Source organism: Girardinichthys multiradiatus, chromosome 20, assembly GCF_021462225.1.
Source record: "Girardinichthys multiradiatus isolate DD_20200921_A chromosome 20, DD_fGirMul_XY1, whole genome shotgun sequence".
Classification (NCBI taxonomy): Eukaryota; Metazoa; Chordata; class Actinopteri; order Cyprinodontiformes; family Goodeidae; genus Girardinichthys; species Girardinichthys multiradiatus.
In genome coordinates, this window is record NC_061812.1 from 47,953,596 (window position 1) to 47,973,345 (window position 19,750).

At 41.6% G+C, this 19,750-nt stretch overlaps 1 protein-coding gene across 3 annotated transcripts in view; it reads left to right on the plus strand.

Annotated features, from left to right (window-relative positions):
• plxnb1b (plexin b1b) overlaps positions 1-19,750 on the plus strand; it is a 134,443-nt gene that overhangs the window by 89,465 nt on the left and 25,228 nt on the right. For 2 of the 3 annotated variants that reach the window (XM_047347335.1, XM_047347334.1), the window contains 4 exons: positions 5,969-6,125; positions 10,874-10,982; positions 16,444-16,552; positions 16,982-17,875. In XM_047347335.1, the coding sequence (XP_047203291.1) occupies positions 5,969-6,125; positions 10,874-10,982; positions 16,444-16,552; positions 16,982-17,875 (1,269 nt within the window). The remainder of the gene's footprint in view (positions 1-5,968; positions 6,126-10,873; positions 10,983-16,443; positions 16,553-16,981; positions 17,876-19,750) is intronic. The other variant, XM_047347336.1, reaches the window with a different exon arrangement.

Genomic DNA, 19,750 nt, shown 5'->3' on the forward strand with positions numbered 1-19,750 from the left:
CGCTAGTCTATATGGCAAAGAAGTGAAAATAAATAAAACGTTAAGCTTTTCACATTTCTTACATTAAAACCACAAACCTTTATATATTCTTGGGGGATTTTATGTGATTGGTCAACGCAATGCAGTGTTTATATGAGCAGTGAAGGGAAAATGATGCACGGTATTCAAAAGTGTTTAGAAATAAAAATTCCAAAGTGTGGTGTGCATACGTATTCAGCCACCTTTACTTTAACACTCGTACTCTTCGTCTTTTGCTTTATCCGGGACCGGGTTGCGGGGGCAGCAGACTCAACACCCAGACGTCCCTCTCCCCAGACACCTCCTCCAGCTCCTCTGGGGGGAGCCCAAGGCGTTCCCAGACCAGCTGAGAGACATAGTCCCTCCAGCGTGTCCTGGGTCGTCCCCTAGGACCCCTCCCGGTGAGACGTGCCTGGAACACCTCCCGAGGAAGGCGTCCAGGAGGCATCCGGTATAGATGCCCGAGCCATCTCAACTGGCTCCTCTCGATGTGGAGGAGCAGCGGCTCTACTCCGAGGCCCTACCAGATGTCCGAGCTCCTCACCCTATCTCTAAGGGAGTGCCCGGCCACCCTATGGAGGAAGCTCATTTCAGCCGCTTGTATCCGGGATCTCGTTCTTTCGGTCATGACCCAAAGTTCATGGCCATAGGTGAGGGTAGGAATGTAGACCGACTGGTAAATCGAGAGCTTCGCTTTTCGGCTTAGCTCTCTCTTCACCACAACGGACTTGCACAGTGCCCCCATTACTGCGGCAGCCGCACCGATCCGTCTGTCAATCTCCTGGTCCATTCTTTCCTCACTCGTGAACAAGACACCGAGATACTTGAACTCCACTTGAGGCAGGAATTCCCCTCCAACCTGAAAAGGACAAGCCACCCTTTTCCGGTCAAGAACCATGGCCTCGGACTTGGAGGAGCTAATCTTCATCCCAACCGCTTCACACTTGGCTGCGGACCGCCCCAGAGCATGTTATAGGTCTTGGCTAGAGGGAGCCAGCAGGACCACGTCATCTGCAAAAAGAAGGGACAAAATCCCCTGGTCCCCAAACCAGACCCCCTACGGCCCTTGGCTGCGCCTTGAAATCCTGTCCATAAAAGTTATGAACAGGACCGGTGACAAAGGGCAGCCCTGCCAGAGTCCAACATGCACCGGAAACCGGCCCGACTTAGTGCTGGCAATGCGGACCAAACTCCTTCTCCACTCGTACAGAGACCAGATGGCCCTTAATAAAGGACCCCCAATTCCATACTCCTGGAGCACCCCCCACAGGGCACCACAAGGGACACAGTCGAATGCCTTCTCCAGGTCCACAAAACACATGTGGACATGTAGGGCAAACTCCAATGAACCCTCAAGTACCAGCAGATACCAGTCAGTATCTGTCTTTTATGCTTTTAATTTTGGGGAATTATTTATCTTAACAATAAATAAAGAATCATCTACACTCACTGGCCACTTTATTAGGTACACCTTGCTAGTAATGGGTTGAACCCCCTTTTGCCTTCAGAACTGCCTTAATCCTTCGTGGCATAGATTCAACAAGGTACTGGAAACATTCCTCAGAGAGTTTGGTCCATATTGACATGATAACATCGTACAGGTGCTGCAGATTTGGTGGCTGTACATCCGTGATGCTAATCTCCCGTTCCACCACATCACCAAAGGTGCTCTATTGGATTGAGATCTGGTGACTGTGGAGGCCATTTGAGTACAGTGAACTCATTGTTTAGGGCTGCACGGTGGCGCAGTTGGTAGTACTGTTGCCTTGCAGCAAGAAGGTCCTGGGTTCGATTCCCGGCCGGGGGTCTTTCTGCATGGAGTTTGCATGTTCTCCCCGTGCATGCGTGGGTTCTCACCGGGTACTCCGGCTTCCTCCCACAGTCCAAAGACATGCCTGTTAGGTTAATTGGTCACTCTAAATTGACCGTAGGTGTATGAATGAGTGTGTGCATGGTTGTTTGTGTGTTGCCCTGTGATGGACTGGCGACCTGTCCAGGGTGTACCCTGCCTCTCGCCCATAGACTGCTGGAGATAGGCACCAGCTCCCCTGCGACCCACTATAGAATAAGCGGTAGAAAATGACTGACTGACTGACTGACTGAACTCATTGTTCAAGAAACCAGTCTGAGATGATTTGTGCTTTATGACATGGCGCGTTATCCTGCTGGAAGTGACCATCAGAAGATGGGTACACTGTGGTTATAAAGGGATGGATATGGTCAGCAACAATATACTCCAGGTAGGCTGTGGCGTTGACACGATGCTCAATTGGTACCAAGGGGCCCAAAGTGCGCCAAGAAAATATCGCCCACACCATTACACCACCACCAGCGTAAACCATTGGTAAGTAAGTAAGTAAAATTTTATTTATATAGCACCCCTCAAGACACAGATCACAAAGTGCTTCACAACACTAAAACAAATTACAATTGGAATAATATATTCGTATGCCTCGTATGGTACAAGGCAGGATGGATCCATGCTTTCATGTTGTTGACGCCAAATTCTGACCCTACCATCTGAATGTCGCAGCAGAAATCGAGACTCATCAGATCAGGCAACGTTTTTCCAATCTTCTATTTTCCAATTTTGGTGAGTCTGTGTGAATAGTAGATTCAGTTTCCTGTTCTGAGCTGACAGGAATGACACCCGGTGTGGTCTTCTGCTGTTGTAGCCCATCCACCTCAAGGTTCAACGTGTTGTGCGTTCAGAGATTCTCTTCTGCATGCCTTGGTTGTAACGAGTTGTTATTTGAGTTACTGTTGCCTTTCTATCAGCTCAAACCAGTCTGGCCATTCTCCTCTGACCTCTGGCATCAACAAGGCATTTGCGCCCACAGAACTGCCCCTCACTGGATATTTTCTCTTTTTTGGACCATTCTCTGTAAACCCTAGAGATTGTAGTGCGTGAAAATCCCAGTAGATCAGCAGTTTCTGAAATACTCAGACCAGCCTGTCTGGCACCAACAACCATGCCACGTTCAAAGTCACTTAAATCACCTATTTTCTCCATTCTGATACTCGGTTTGAACTGCAGTATATCGTCTTGACCATGTCTACATGCCTAAATGCATTGAGTTGCTGCCATGTGATTGGCTGATTAGAAATTTGCAAGCAGTTGGACAGGTGTACCTAATAAAGTGGCCGGTGAGTGTATATTTGCTGTCAGTGTAGCTGGAAAATGATGTCTGCCTGCTGATGTAGCTTCCATCTCCATATGGTCTCATTTTTCTCCATGTTTTGTTAAAAAGATTTCTTTGTGTATTCTTAAAGTCTTCATCCGTAAAAGTAAACACCTGTGAATTCTGTATAATCATACAGTGGGGAGAGCAAGTATTTGATACACTGCTGATTTTGCAGGTTTTCCCACTTGCAAAGCAAGTAGAAGTCTTTAATTTTGATCATAGGTACTCTTCAACTCTATCTAAAACAACTGAATCTAAAACAAAAATCCAGAAAATCACATTGTGTGATTTTTATGTAATTAATTTGCATTTTATTGCATGATATAGATATTTGATACATCAGAAAAAGTTATTGACGAGGTTTACCCACAATGCAGCAGGGATTTTGGGCCACTCCTCTACAGGTTGGGCCATTTATATGGATACACCTTAATAAAATGGGAATGGTTGGTCATATTAACTTCCTGTTTGTGACACATTAGTGAGGGGGGAAACTTTTCAAGATGGGTGGTGGCCATGGTGGCCATTTTGAAGTTGGCCATTTTGAATCCAACTTTTGTTTCTTCAATAGGAAGAGGGTCATGTGACACATCAAACCTATTGGGAATTTCATAAGAAAAACAACGGTGTGCTTGGTTTTAACATAACTTTATTCTTTCATGAGTTATTTACAAGTTTCTGACCACTTATAAAATGTGTTCAATGTGCTGCCCATTGTGTTGGATTGTCAATGCAACCCTCTTCTCCCACTCTTCACACACTGATAGCAACACCCCTGGATAAATGCTAGCACAGGCTTCTAGTATCTGTAGTCTCAGGTGCTGCACATCTCATATCTTCACAGCATAGACAATTGCCTTCAGATGACCCCAAAGATAAAAGTTTAAGGGGGTCAGATCGGGAGACCTTGGGGGCCATTCAACTGGCCCACGATGACCAATCCACTTTCCAGGAAACTGTTCATTTAGGAATGCTCGGACCTGACAACCATAATGTGGTGGTGCACCGTCTTGCTGGAAAAAGTCAGGGAATGTGCCAGCTTCAGTGCATAAAGAGGGAAACACATCATCATGTAGCAATTTCGCATATCCAGTGGGCTTGAGGTTTCCATTGACAAAGAATGTCCCCACTATATTTGTTAACCTCGGCAACATGTCAATGGCTGTAAACAAAGAGAAACTTGTAAATATCTCATGTAATAATAAAGTTATGTTAAAACCAAGCACACCATTGTTTTTCTTGCGAAATTCCCAATAGGTTTGATGTGTCACATGACCCTCTTCCTATTGAAAAAACAAAAGTTGGATTAAAAATGGCCGACTTCAAAATGGCCACCATGGCCACCACCCATCTTGAAAAGTTTCCCCCCTCACATATACTAATGTGCCACAAACAGGAAGTTAATATGACCAACCATTTTATTAAGGTGTATCCATATAAATAGCACACCCTGTATACAGATCTTCCCTAGATCCTGTGCTGCAGGATTTTAATTCATGGCAGTGTGTGGTGTGTTATTAATGGTCTTATTTGAGACTGTGGTCCTAGCTCTCTTCAGTTCAGTGACTAGGTCCTGCCTAGTGAGGCTGATCCCTCACCTTCCTCATGATCATTGATGCCCCACGAGGTGAGATTGTGCATGGAGCCTGAGGGGAGATTGACCGTCATCTTGAACTTCTTCCATTTTCTTATAATTGTGCCAACAGTTGTTCTCTTCGCACCAAGCTGCTTGGCTATTTTCCTGTAGCCCATCCCAGCCTTGTGCAGATCTACTATTTTATCCCTGATGTCCTCACACAGCTCTCTGGTCTGGGCCATTGTGGAGAGGTTGGAGTTGATTGAGTGTGTGGACAGGTGTCTTTTATACAGATGAGTTCAAACAGGTGCAGTTAATACAGGTAATGAGTGGAGAACAGGAGGGCTGCTTAAAGGACTAACAGGCCTATGGGAGCCAGGATTCCTACTGGTTGTTAGGTGATCAAATACTTATGTCATGCAATTAAATGCAAATTAATTACTGAAAAATCACAGCTAAAAGTACATATGATAAATATCGAAGACTTCTACGTGCTTTGCAAATGGGAAAACCTGCAAAATCTACAGTGTAGCAACTACTTGTTCTTCTCGCTGTACATTACTTCTGGGTACATAACATTGCTAAACCTCTATCTGATCATCTAAACCAGTTGGCCGGAATTTGGCCCTTAGGAACTGACCTTAAACACCACTGAAAAAGAGCAAGACTCACAGTGTAGTGTTTCTTCCTAAGACTTCAACAGCTGCATAGGTTCAATTAGTACATAAGTTGTTTTTTTATTGGACATGCTCACATGTTCTAACTCCACTATTAAATCTAAGTTAGTAAGTGCGGCTGTGGATTAGATTAGTCACTAAAAGATTCTCCATGTTCACTGTTCATCACTGTCCATCTAGATTTTCTTGATGCATCAGACATTTCTAAACCTAATTTTAGTAGTTTAAACTGCTCCTTCAGCTTTTTTGTCATCTTTCTAAAACTTCAGGATGTGTCCCCTAGCATGTCAACAAGAAGGTTCCTCCTGCATCTGATAAAAAAAAATTTAAGGACTGCATAATTTTGCAGAGGGAAGCTCGTATTTGCTTAGTTAAACACAGGTGGTGACTTCCAGACTGGATATTCAGCATTTGTTTGTAATTTACATATGGATATAGACTGACTGAGCCACCCATTCAACTTTGCATCCGACTTGCAGTTTGCCACAGTGCCATTGTTTGCTTTTCCTTAGGTGGCCCTGTCTATTCCAGGACTTCCAATGTTGGAAAAAGGCGAGTCTTACTCCTGCTTCTTCCAGGACAGCCACAGTTCTGCCACCATCACTGAAACTGGAGTCACATGCCAATCTCCAGACTCCAGTAGAATACCTATGGTGACTCCTGGACAGGGTGAGTCAAGCCTATTCTGCTCAGATATAAAAAGGATAAAATGCAGGTCTAAAGTGGAGATTGCGCTATACTCTGACCTGAGTCAGTACAGGGGTTGGACAAGGAAACTGAAACACCTGTCATTTTAGTGTGGGAGGTTTCATGGCTAAATTGGACCAGCCAGGTAGCCAGTCTTCATTGATTGCACATTGCACCAGTAAGAGCAGAATGTGAAGGTTCAATTAGCAGGGTAAGAGCACAGTTTTGCTCAAAATATTGAAATGTACACAACATTATGGGTGAGATACCAGAGTTCCAAAGAGGACAAATTGTTGTTGCACGTCTTGCACCAGTCTTTGTGATGTATCAAGAGCCACAGTATCCAGGGTAATGTCAGCATACCACCAAGAACCACATCCAACAGGATTAACTGTGGACGCAAGAGGAAGCTGTCTGAAAGGGATGTTCGGGTGCTAACCCAGATTGTACCCAAAAAACATAAAATCACGGCTGCCCAAATCACGTCAGAATTAAATGTGCACCTCAACTCTCCTGTTTCCACCAGAACTGTCCGTCGGGAGCTCCACAGGGTCAATATACACGGCCGGGCTGCTATAGCCAAACCTTTGGTCACTCATGCCAATGACAAACGTCAGTTTCAATGGTGCAAGGAGCACAAATCTTGGGCTGCGGACAATGTGAAACATGTATTGTTGTCTGATGAGTCCACCCTTACTGTTTTCCTCACATCCGGGAGAGTTACGGTGTGGAGAAGCCCCAAAGAAGCGTACCACCCAGACTGTTGCATGCCCAGAGTGAAGCATGGGGGTGGATCAGTGATGGTTTGGGCTGTCATATCATGGCATTCCATTTGCCCAATACTTGTGCTAGATGGGCGCGTCACTGCCAAGGACTACCGAACCATTCTTGAGGACCATGTGCATCCAATGGTTCAAACATTGTATCCTGAAGGCGGTGCCGTGTATCTGGATGACAATGCACCAATAAACACAGCAAGACTGGTGAAAGATTGGTTTGATGAACATGAAAGTGAAGTTGAACATCTCCCATGGCCTGCACAGTCACCAGATCTAAATATTATTGAGCCACTTTGGGGTGTTTTGGAGGAGCGAGTCAGGAAACGTTTTCCTCCACCAGTATCACGTAGTGACCTGGCCACTATCCTGCAAGAAGAATGGCTTAAAATCCTTCTGACCACTGTGCAGGACTTTAATATGTAATTTCCAAGACGAATTGACGCTGTATTGGCCGCAAAAGGAGACCCTACACCATACTAATAAATTATTGTGGTCTAAAACCAGGTGTTTCAGTTTCATTGTCCAACCCCTGTACACCAGTGTTCACTGCTTGTTGTGTTCACTCCTTCAGCCTTCAGCTGAAGGATTTTAATTACTGGTATGAGCTTTTGGTTTTGTGACTAAGGGATTTGGAGCCCTGCTGTGTTGGGATTAACCTTTGTACGCGTGCATGCAATGTCTGCTGATGCAGACACAGCTACAAACACAGTTAAATCTAATCGAACCCATTCCATTTTTATCGAAGTTGTCTGAAACAATGAAAACTAATCTGTATTTTAATCTGCACAGTTTTGCATAAATCTGTTTCATCTACTCTATATCTGCACATGTGTCTCACTATTTCTGTTTGTGTCATGTTTGTTCAACCAAACAGAAATATTTTTAACAATTTTCATTTTAGGACACTTAACAAAAAAACCAGGTCCAATTCTTTTCTAGTTATGTCTGCATGTGTCCAATTAATGCTAATCCAATCATAAAGTCACATTTAGTTTCACGTTCATACAGGTCAGTTCTTTTGTCTCACAGGGGGAAATTGGTGCACAGCAGAGGTCAAAGACAGTCAAAGCATAATCAACACAATCTCCCCATAATAATGAAATATCTCAACAAGGATTTTAAAAATAAATAAACAGTTAAACATTCTAAAACGTGCCAAGCTTGGTCAAAGTTGATAAACAGCTTTTATTGCATTTGGTACAGACGAATATTTGTATAGATTGCACCTTATAGTTGTATAGCAACCTATACCTTCAACCTGAAGAAAGGAGAACAAATTCTTCTAAAACTGGGTGGTCTTTGCTGGCTAGGATGGTTTTGGCCTTTTTCACAATCTGTCTATTCCAGATAGCTGCCAAGGGGCGCTGGTGAACAAGACTGAACAGACAGTTGTTATTTTTCCAGGACAAGCTGTCATACCAAGCAACAAAACTAAATGATGAAACAGACTCAATAAAAAAGCTGTAAAATACAATCATCAGTGTTTTATCAGTGCTAAAAATATTCAGTCATTTTAAAACATAAAGTATTTGCAGGCTCTTCCTACAAATTGCTCCAGTGTGTTGGTCAAAGTTAAGAGATGTGTCCACAATTGTTACCATGTACTGTCCACAGTCTCCACTAGTGACCCCTTGGTTGTTGGTGGTACATCAGGGTGGGGAGTTTGCCTGAAGTCTATGACCATGTCTGTTGTTTTACTGATAATATAAAACTAATTGTTCATTACACCTCTTCACAAAGCAGCCAAGAACAAGTCCATGTTGAATCTTTTCATCCTGCAGCAGACTGACTATAACAGCGTCATCTGCAAACTTGAGGAGGTCTTTTGACTCTTGGGGAGAGGACACACCCCTGAGGTGACCCTGTGGATGACAGCTGTTTCCAGGATAGGACACCATTCGCCCTTGCTGCTTGTAGCCTACATGTTAAAAAGGCTAAAATCCATTTCACCAAACCAACATCAAAATTAAAAAGGTGCAGGAGTTTTTTCACCGAGATTTGTGGTCGAATCATGTTAAAGCTGAAATAAAATCCACAAATAAAAGCTTTGCATTGGTTTTTGTGCCCTCAAGATACTTGAACAGATAATTAAAAAGTGTGATGGTAGCATCCTCCATTCCCCTCTGTGCCTGGTAAGCAAACTGCAATGGGTCAACCTGGCCCTGTACCTTATCAGTCAGAATGGCTTTGACCTGCATCTCAAAAGCATTTCACAACAATAAAGGTCAGAGCCACTGGCTGAAAATTGTTCTTTTGAAGATTTCTTTTTTTGCCACCCGTGCATTTATAGATACCTTCCAGAGCTTCAGAACCTTCTGCTGAGTAAAAGACAGATTAAACAGTTCTGCAAAAATATCACACAGTTGGTTTGCACAGACTTTGAGAAGTCTGCCTGTGATCCTGTCGGGCCCAGGGGTTTTCCTGATGTTACATCTCTGGAACACAGAACTGACTGACAAAACGCTGAAGACAGAGAGTACAGACAGTTAACAGCAGCAATAGCATAGTTAATGGTTTCATCTAGGAGAGCAACACACTGAGGCAGCAGTGCTATCAATGAGGTGAAAATTAAAAACAGTACACAGTTTGGAGAAATAGTAGCAATACCTCTTCACTGTACAAGTGTGTATTCCATGAAAAGGTAAAAAAACAGAGAATTATTGTAAAACAAATGAATAAAAACTATTACATAAACAAAGAGTTGTAGGACAGTTAATCAGCTTTGTGGACATTTGATTGTTTTCGTATGATGATGAGACATTCAGCAGGGTACAGAATAATCTAAGAAACTACAACATAGATTAATAGCATTAGGATTTTATGGATTTTAATATTGCATAGTACATCCTTCACAAAGGACATATACATATACACATATTAGAAATTATTCTTAAAGATGAATATTATTTAGATCCTTTCTAAAGGAAAAATGGTATGGTTGTCCAAACATGTAACCATGTACAAAATGTTACAATAAAGCTTTCATCTTGGTTTATTCAGTTTGAAGTTAAGAGAGGTTTCTCCACACTGAGTCTTTGGTAGGGATAGAAGGATGCATAGCATGCCAGTAAAAATTAGAATAATCTGTACTAGAGAGCTATCCCACTCCTCCGTTAGATGGACACCTGTCCCCTGTGTAGATTGTATGCCAACTCTGGTGACTGAAGTCTGAAAGGTTTGCTCCTGTCATGCTTAAATCTAAACTTTTTAAAAAATGTTAAAGTTGGAAATAATTGTTTTGCTATTTCTAAGCATCCTTGTGACCATGCTAATTTAAATATAAAGTAACTGTAGGAAATCTTCGGTTGAGCTTGTGCAGTGCAGCTGCTTCGGTTTTCTAAAAACAATGCCCCAGAAAGACCAAAGGTCTTGCTATTCAAAATGGAGAGCCCTGCCACTCTCTAAGTTCTTTGAAGCTTTATAAAGGATTATAGAGAATGGAGAAAAAAGTGATAGGTAGATGGATGGAAAAGTCAGTGTTGAGACAGAATTTTCGTTCGTTCAATATTTGTTTCTCTCACTGCAGCCAAAATGTGAGCTGACCCAACAATAACCTCAGAATGATCCGGCGATGGCTATGATGTTAATATAACTTCTTGTTACTGGCAGTATTCATTTGGTTTAAAATTCCCATCTACAGCTTACTAAATAAGGAGCAGGAAAATGATTGTCGGGAAACCTTTAAGCCTAAGACCCCGCTGTGTTTATATCTGCTCTGTGTGATGCGATAAAAAAACAATCCACATGAGTTTCATTAGGCTGCTGTTGATTGGTCCTCAGGTTCTTTCATATGTTCCCATTATAGCCCTGATATAGACTCTGGAAATAAGGGTTGGTAAACCTGGCCAAATATTTTCAAAGCTTTTGTGGCTCTGCTCAGATATGAGGTCAGGCTGGAGGTGTTGTTCCCAGGATTTGCTCACTCTGTGTTTCTCTGTGTTCTGCCACCAGATTTTGTCACTCTCACCTTGTCTGTTCGATTCGGGGACGTCATGGTGACAGCAAGGGATTTCACCTTTTATGACTGTATGGCAGTTAAGCAGCAATCTGGGAGCATTCCGTAAGTTATTGCTAACCATTCATCTCTTCTGTCTTTCTCACTGAAGGTCTCAATACCTAGTCATGTTTTTGTGTGACTTTGTGGTTTTTAATTAATATTGAGCATGTCAACATTTTTCAATGTAAACATATTTCTATTAGGTCCATTGACATGAAATTCAGATGTTGGTATCAGCTCAAGTAATCCACACAAAGAAATCAATACAAATTTGACTATAATTAGATGATGTGAAATAAAGGAAAATGGCACAAGGAGTAACTACTGAAGATGTTACTAAAATGTGTTCAATACTACACAAAACCTTTAGGTAATGACAGCTTCTGCATGTCACATGTATGGAGAAACTAGTCCAATGCATTGCTCAGGTTAGGTTTTGACCCATTCTTCTACATACACTTTCTTCAAAACATAATGGTTCTGGTTGCCTCTTCTCTGTACTCTAATCTTCAGTTTTTCTATAGATTATTCAGCTGGATTTAAGTGGGGTGATTGGCTGGGCCCTTGGATTCAGTCCATAGTTCCCTTGGCTGTGAGTTTGGGATCAATGTCTTGCTGAAAAATCCAGTCTCGTTTCATCTTCAGATTTTGCATAAAATGGCCGTGTAAATTTCTTTGTTCATCCCTCCATTATATCAGATCAAACAGCTCCACACACAAAGCTGTTGGTATGGTGTTCTTAGGCTCAAACCATTCCTCCTTCAAACATGGTGTGTGAAGATAAATTCAAAGAGTTTCATTTGACCAGGCTTTCTTTTTTCCAGTATTTTCTTGACCTGTCTAAATGTTCAGCAAGAAACTCTAAATCAGCTTCAACATGCTTTTACTTCAGCAGTGGAGTCTTGTGTTGTGCGCGTGCATGAAGACTGTGGCATTTGAGCACTTTACATGGAAAAACTAGCCTGCTAATTACAGGGCGATCTTAAAGGCTGGGATTTTGGTCTCAGACAATTCTTTTGAATATTTTCTTTGACTCCTCTGTGAGACGTCTTGTGAGGAGCACCGGGTCATGGCAGGTTTACGGTGACAGATGTTCTCTCCATTTACAGATTAAGACCCTAGTGGTGCTCAGTGGGTTATTAAAAAGTTTAGGCATATATCTGTAACCAATCCCATCAGTATGTTTGCAACAGTAAGGTAGGTATTTGCCTTTATCCATCATGTGACGTTTTTGATTTGATACCTTGGTATTGGCGATACCTTTTATAGGCCACCAGTTAGCATTAAACCAGCTAATGTTGATTTTCACTGGATTGGACAGGTTTACTGTTAGATACTCACAGAGTTGACCTGTTTCCTTTGCTTTCTGTATTATTTTACAGCTTCTTTTAATGTAACATACTAAATTGGAATGGCACAGGGAGTAAGTAAATACTTCCTGTGCCATTCCAATTTATTCCGTGTTACATATTTTACTGTCTAATTTGTTTGATTTTATGTGTATATGGATTACCTGTGTGGTTACGAACATCAGTGTGTATTTCATACTATTAACCTCTTTGTATGTATTTAGTGAAAAATATGCAGCCATATTCGACATAAGTTTTCCCAGTTGTATAGCATACACACAGTCTGAAAAATTATGTAATGTGATATCCGTCTGTCCGTCCAAGCTTACTTCATAATGATTTTATGTTAGACATTTTACAAATAATTGAAGGATTTTGAGTCAGTATGGCAGTTTGATGGGAAAATGTGAAGGAAACCTGTAAACAGTATATGAAAGCTTCAAGCAGCTGGAACACCGCCAGATTTTTCCATTTTAATATTTGCACCTTACACCTGTATTTACCTGTAGTGTGTCTGCTGGGCACCACTTGAGGACTGTTTTTTAAATTCATTTAAATAATTTGCTCCTTTATGGAGTGTATGCACACAAAGGATGAGGGGTTTTGAGGCCATGAGTTAGCAGACAAAAATGAACATGTTTTTTTTCACTCTTCTAATAGGAATTGTAACTTGGCAAAGTAGAAACCAACATAAGAATGCCAGTGATTACATAAAACTTTCCAGTACTCGGATGTGCCATCCTGATCTCTAGCCAGTGTGGTGTAAATAGCATGCCTTCCTGCCTGGCTTTCCAGGTCAGACTATAGTATGAAGTAGGATTTTTACAAATATATATAGTGGGTAAATAAGTATGGAACACATCAGTTAGTAAATACATTTCTAAATTGACCTGATATTCTCACCAGATGTCGTTAATAACCCCTCCAGTCCACAAATTCAAAGAAATCAAACCATAAATGTCCATAAGTTTGGTAATGTGATAAAACATGGAATAACACAGAGAAAAGCTATTGAACATGCATACTGAAATGTATTTATGACTTCGTACAAACTCCTTTGTTGGTAATTAAAGCTGTATGATGCTCCTATTTTGAGAAATGAATTGCATGCATTGCTCAGGTTTGCTTTTGGACTATTTTTCTACACGCTGTTCTTTCCATTGATGTTCTGTAGGATTCAGGTCAGGTGATTCATGTTCTATTGTAGCAGCTTTATTTTCTTCCTCTGAAGCCAACTGAGAGTTTCTTTGGATCTGGAGTTAGGCTCATTGTCTTTCTGAAACATCCAACCTCGCTTCATTCTCATCATCCTGGTTGCCAGCAGATTTTTATCAAGACTATCTTGGTACATTTTTTCATTCATTCTTCTTATAATTATAAGAAGTCTGCCTGTGTCGATGATGATAAACAGCCCCACACCATGATGTTCTCACCTCCAAACACTGTTAGTATGGTGTTTTTGGGGAGATATGCAGTGCCATTGACCTCCAAATATGGTGTGTGTTCTGGCTTCCCAAGAGTTCTAGTTTGGTCTCATCTGATCTGACAATATTCTTCCAGTGCTACACATGCTTGTTTAAAGGTTGTTCAGCAAACTTTAAATGCGCTTCAACCTGCTTCTTCTTCTCTTCTTCAGCAATAGAGTCTTGTGTTACGCATGCATACAGGTCATGGTGGGCAAGTGCGTTACCTATGTTTTTTTTAATTTATTTGCAACACCAAAGCAATTCATAGCAACACAAAGCAGAAATATTCAAAAGGAAGTGAAGAAAATTGCTTCCCTCATGGACCCATCCACTTAATTGATGCCTATGTTTTCTTTAAACAGTTGTAGCTGCTAATTCCAGGTGTTTCTGAAGTTCTCCATAATTGGTCCTTGGCTCTTGGACAACTTTTCTGATATTTCCTTTCATTTGTCTTTCTGAATTCCTGTGGGGAGCCCTGGGCTGGGATTCATGTTGTAATAATTTTCACTTTACTTCAGAATTATGGCCTCAACAGTGTTAGCTGAAACCTTAAGTAGTTTAGAAATTGTTCTGTAATCAAAACCATCAGTGTTTTTGCAGCAATAAGGTTGCAAAGATCTTAAGAGAGCAAACTGGTTTTATCCATCATGAAATGTTTCTTGTGTGACACCTTGGTAATGACACACCTCTTCATTGGCCATCAGTTGACATTGAACCAGCTGATATTAATTTGACTTCTTCCAAATTACTGATAGATTTCCAGGAATTTGGGACCTCCCTTTTTTTAATGCATTTAATAAATCCCCCTGTGTTTTTCCATGTTATGACATGTAACTTAATCTGTGGATATTTGGGGTTTGAATTCTTTGTTTGTGATGGCTGGATGGGTTGTTACCCACATTTTGCTGGAATTTCAGGTCAATAGCCATTTCGAAATATATTAACTTTAAGATATTGGTGATGTGTCCTTATTTTATCTGCTGTATGACTTTGTAAAAATATATGCATCTACTTTTCTTCAGTTCCTTTATGAACAATTTAGACATTATTGTAGCTTTATTTGTATTTTTGTTTTCTTCTAAGGCCACCTAAATACAATTTATAATTTATTCTTATTTTAAATATCTCAATCTATAATGTGACTAGTGGTCTTATCAAGCACAATTGTTTCAAATGATGCTAGTTGAATTGAAGAAAAGCCCTAAAGATAACGATTTAACAGAGTTGAAATAAACCAACTGACAAGACATACAAGCATCAAGTTAAGAACCCAGAAAGAATAGTCTAATTCAGTTCCAGTTTGGTACACATGAAGACCAGAGATCGGGGTGTTTAATGACTCGATTTCATGTAGTTTGTTACAGGGCATTCCTTACAGTGGAGACCAGGCTCTGTACAAGCAGGCCAGAAAAAAAACTGACCAAAGAGGTTAGGGCAGCTAAGTGAAGCTACAGCAAGACATCAGTTTAGATCGATCTGCAGGACATCAGCAACTACAGGAGCTCATCACCCAACTCACAGAGGAACCCTTGTCTGACAGAGAGCCTTAACACCTTCTACTGTAACTTTAAAAAACAGGTGTTCTCACCTCTCATCAACTAGTCCACAAAAGCTCTTTCTGCACCAACCACCCTCTTCTCGCCAGACCCCTGCCTGCAAGAAAGATCCCTGAGGAAGATGTAAATAGGCTCGTTCACTGTCAGATGATCAAGAAAGCTCAAGGACCTGATGGCATGTTCCTCTCCTTCCTGAGAGCCTGCACTGACTAACTGGCCCCCATTGTCATTCAGATCTTCAACAAGTCTCTGGAGCTGTGTGACGTTCTCTCCTGTTTCAAATGCTCCACCATCATCCTGGTCCCCAAGAAACGCATCATCGTGGGGTTAATTGACTACAGGACTGTTGCTCTGACTTCTCTAGTCATGAAATCCTTTCATGTCTGACCCATCTGAAGGACATCACAGGTCCCTTGCCGGACCTCCTGCAGTTTGCTTACTAGGTGAACAGGTCGGAAGATGATGCAGTTAATTTGGGACTACACTTCATCCTGCACCACCTTGACCGCCCAGCTCACAGTGTCAGCCTCCACATATCAGTGGATTAACAGCTTTCTGACTAATTGGCAGAAGCAGGGGAAGCTGGGAAGCATCTTCTCCTGCACAACAACCATCAGCATTGGCGCCCCCAGGGGTGTGCTATGTCACTTCTCCTCTACCATTACACAAATGACTGCACCTCCACCTCAGTGGACCTGTGAAACTCCTGAAGCTCTCCGATGTCTCCACTGTCATTGGTCTGATACAGAACAATGATGAGTCTGCAAACAGACATGAGGTGGATTGGCTGGTCCACTGGTGCATTTAGAACCTCCTGGAGCTTAACCTGCTCAAGACAAAAGATTGATTGGAAATATTGTTGTGTTACATATATTTACACAGGGTTTTCTTATTAAGATAATATCATACCAGCCTTTGCTCCCTCTCATAGAAGGTACCAACCTCTAATAAGCCACACGAAACTTAATGTTAAGTAGTGAATAAGTAAAATAAAATTCCAGGTGTTTGTCTCTATTTTCTTTTTTCAAACCTCCTCTTGCATAAGATGGTGTTTAAAGTGTTTCTTGCCATATCTCCTGTTGTGGACTCCCTGTGTGCAGAAGGCAGTCCTCGCTGTCTCTGATGCCTCTCATATTGTTATGTCTGTGTGCAGCTGCCGTGGTTGTGTGCTGAGCAAATGGGGCTGTAACTGGTGCGTTCACCAGCACTCTTGTACCCACAAGCCCATGTGTGAGGAAGGCGTGATCATCTACAACCAACATGTAAGTTACAGTGTGCTGAAAAGTAAAGGAGCAATCTGACATGCTGCAGCCTGACTCCCTGCACCTCAGGCCACTTCATGTGAAACACAATCACATTCATTGCGCCAAAAACATTTCACCTCAATGCTTTGAAACTTCAGAACTTGCCCATAAACTGTAAACATCTATTTATTCACAACCATTTTTTTCTTTGTTTGACACCATGGGCACATTGTTTCACATCTACAACTTTTCCAAGTAAAACCAACTAACTAATGTTTGATTGTCCTTTGCTACATATTTTAGTTCCAGTTAGACTCCAAATTACTTCTGCTAATATGTCTGTGCATGCATTTAACACAATTATATTGAGTTATATTTTCCATTTTTCTTTAAGTTTTTATTTGTCTCCTCCTCCCCTCATGTGTTTCCCTCTCCTCCACTCCTCAGTTTAAACTCCCCACATCTTCTCCTCCCACCACCAAAACTAGAAAAGTCATCTCAACCTCTGCTACCACAGCGGCTGCGGCAACAACACTCACCATGACAACAGCCACAACTCTTTTCACTACAACTTCATCATCTACTGCCACTACTACAAGCCTTGTTCCCGTCACTACGGTAACAAGTCGGGAGCTAACTACCTCAGGCCCACACAGCACAGCTGCCAGGCCTGAAGCAGACACCTGCCACCTTACAATGCCCCCTCAGCCTTCCAGCACAGCTCTGCCCCCAGACCTTTCTAGCAATAGCCAAAGTTACACTGCAGCGGTTGAGCTCGTCATTGTCACTCAAAGTAAGTCTGAAGAACCTACAGTCATGCCAAATGTGGCTGTGGCAGCAGCAGAGTTGCTGCCCATCACTGGGTCTGATGGTCTTAGTGGAGATCAGGAGCCTGTGATGCCTCTGATCATCTCAGATTCCTCCACCCTGAAAGTGGTGACAATGTCGCCCTCTAGGGACACCCAGGAAGCTGAGGATACTCTGAACATGGCAGAGCCTCCCACACTGGCTTCACCTGATGCTCCTGTGCCCACATCTGTCTCTGTCAGGGAACCAGCTGTCACTGAGCCTTCTGTTAACCTGGACGTGACCCATATTCCCACTCTAAGCAAAGCAGGAGCCCCAGGAACTGACCCTGACCTGACCATGAAGTCAAAACAAGTAGACAAGCTGCCTGAGGATGCTGCACTGGCAGAAGAGGACACAACAACACTTTCAGCTCCTACAGTTCTCTCAGGTGATGGGGAAGACCATGACACCCCATCATACGCACACCTGAGGGAAACAGACTCAGATCCTGAACTGGTTTCCCAGTATGATTCTGCTGATGCCTTCCTACCGGTAAGTCGAGATGCCGTCTACCCCACTTGCTTCCTTAACCTGCATTTTCTATTCAAAACTTCCCTGTCCTTCCCATTACTCCCAGCATCGGACTGGAATCTGTAATTGCACCATAGAGGCAACATCCTAGCCAACATTCCAGTCTTTGATTCTATTCCTGCTCTTCCTGTCTGTCTTTGCTGTTTCTGTAGGACAAATGAAGAAAATCTGCTGCTTCACTGTGTAAATGTTAGGAAGCGTTTTTGTTTCTTTACTGCTCTAGATATGCATCTGAAGTACTGATGCTGTGCATCAAATAGTTTCTATAGATAAGTATAATTTAACCATACAACTCATATTGACATGTATAGAAATCCGGGTGAATAAGAAGTTGCTGCTGAAAAATACAGTAAAAATCACAATAAAATGACCACTTGTTTAATACTGAACAGGTTCCCACTTTTTCCACTGATCAGAATATTGTGCCAATTTCCAATTTTTGAAAAGCATGCTAGTACTGATTTCCATTTATTCTGATTTCCCTTTACAAAATATTACTAAGGAAGATTCGAGCTGTCATTTATTGCTCTCAGTTATAATTATTAAGAGCACGCTGTGCGCCAGAGAGCATTCACAGTAAAACTGAATTTTACTATAATTTCAAAACAAGAAGTTGACTTTAAAAACTGGCTTCAGCATCTTATATTAGCGTTTAGCAGTTTTAGCTTTGCAGGCTGTGAACAATCATCTTTGTGTGTATTCTCTGGAAAAGCTTAAAGAATCAATGTAAGAAAGGAAATCAGGATGCTATTTAAGATCTTTGTATGCTTGAATGCATGTCCAACATACAAGAGGGGGCAACATCTGTACAATCACCTGAACAATGAAGCTCTAATGGTCAGTTCACTGAGAAGGCTTTTATCTAATTGGTTATATACTTATATTAACAAGTGTTATATACACTCGCTAAGTTACACAGCCTTCATGGACACAGTCCTCTTCTCATTGTTGGTCCCAGCCTTACCAAGTTCAGTTCTTGTTTCTGGGTGGTCTGCTCCCTGAGTTTAAGTTAAGAAGCTGAAAAGATCATAATCTTACCATTGATGGAAAACAACATTGCACGAGGACCAAATCTACGTTGCCAGTACAGTGAGATGTATGAAGTGGTCAGGATTTGTTTTAATAAAAAAATGTAAAAAGAAAAATGGGTGCGGGAGAGGGTCTGCCACGCCACTTATATAATCCAACAGAAGGTTTCTGTACTGGTTAATATTAAGAAGGTTTTTATTTTTTCCAATTCATGAGGATAGTTTTCTTAGCAATAAATAAGGCAGTGAAAACCATGTGAGCTTAATTTGTCTCTACGGTGACATCATCAAGTTGCCCAACAAGCAAACTGAGGGGGAATGTGAAATATTGCATCTCAGACATTTTGATAAGTCTTCACATATCAGGCACCAGAGCCTCTGAACAGGTGTACATAACCATAGCGCGTGGATGTAATTGTCAGGTATATTGCCTGTGCAATGTAAGCAAGTATTAGATGGTGCAAAACCCATCCTGAACATCAATTGACCTGTATAGTATACTCTATGAAGGATTTTATATTGTATTAATTGTAGAGTGGTCGTGTTAGTCATTTTAAAAGTTCTGGAACATATCCGAGACCAAAATGTTTGGTCAAAGTTAAGGGATAAGTCCACCTCCAATTTCAAAATTGGAAGGAAAATTGATTTATCTATAGTAGACAGTGTCCTGTGTATCTTAGACATTAATTTGGGGGGGTTGAGTTTTAGGAACTCTAGTACACTTGATGGCATTTGTAACCCAACGTTTTTAAGCCTAAATTTATTTTTTAGTATAGATTTAATTGGTTGATGTTGTAATTAATCTGTT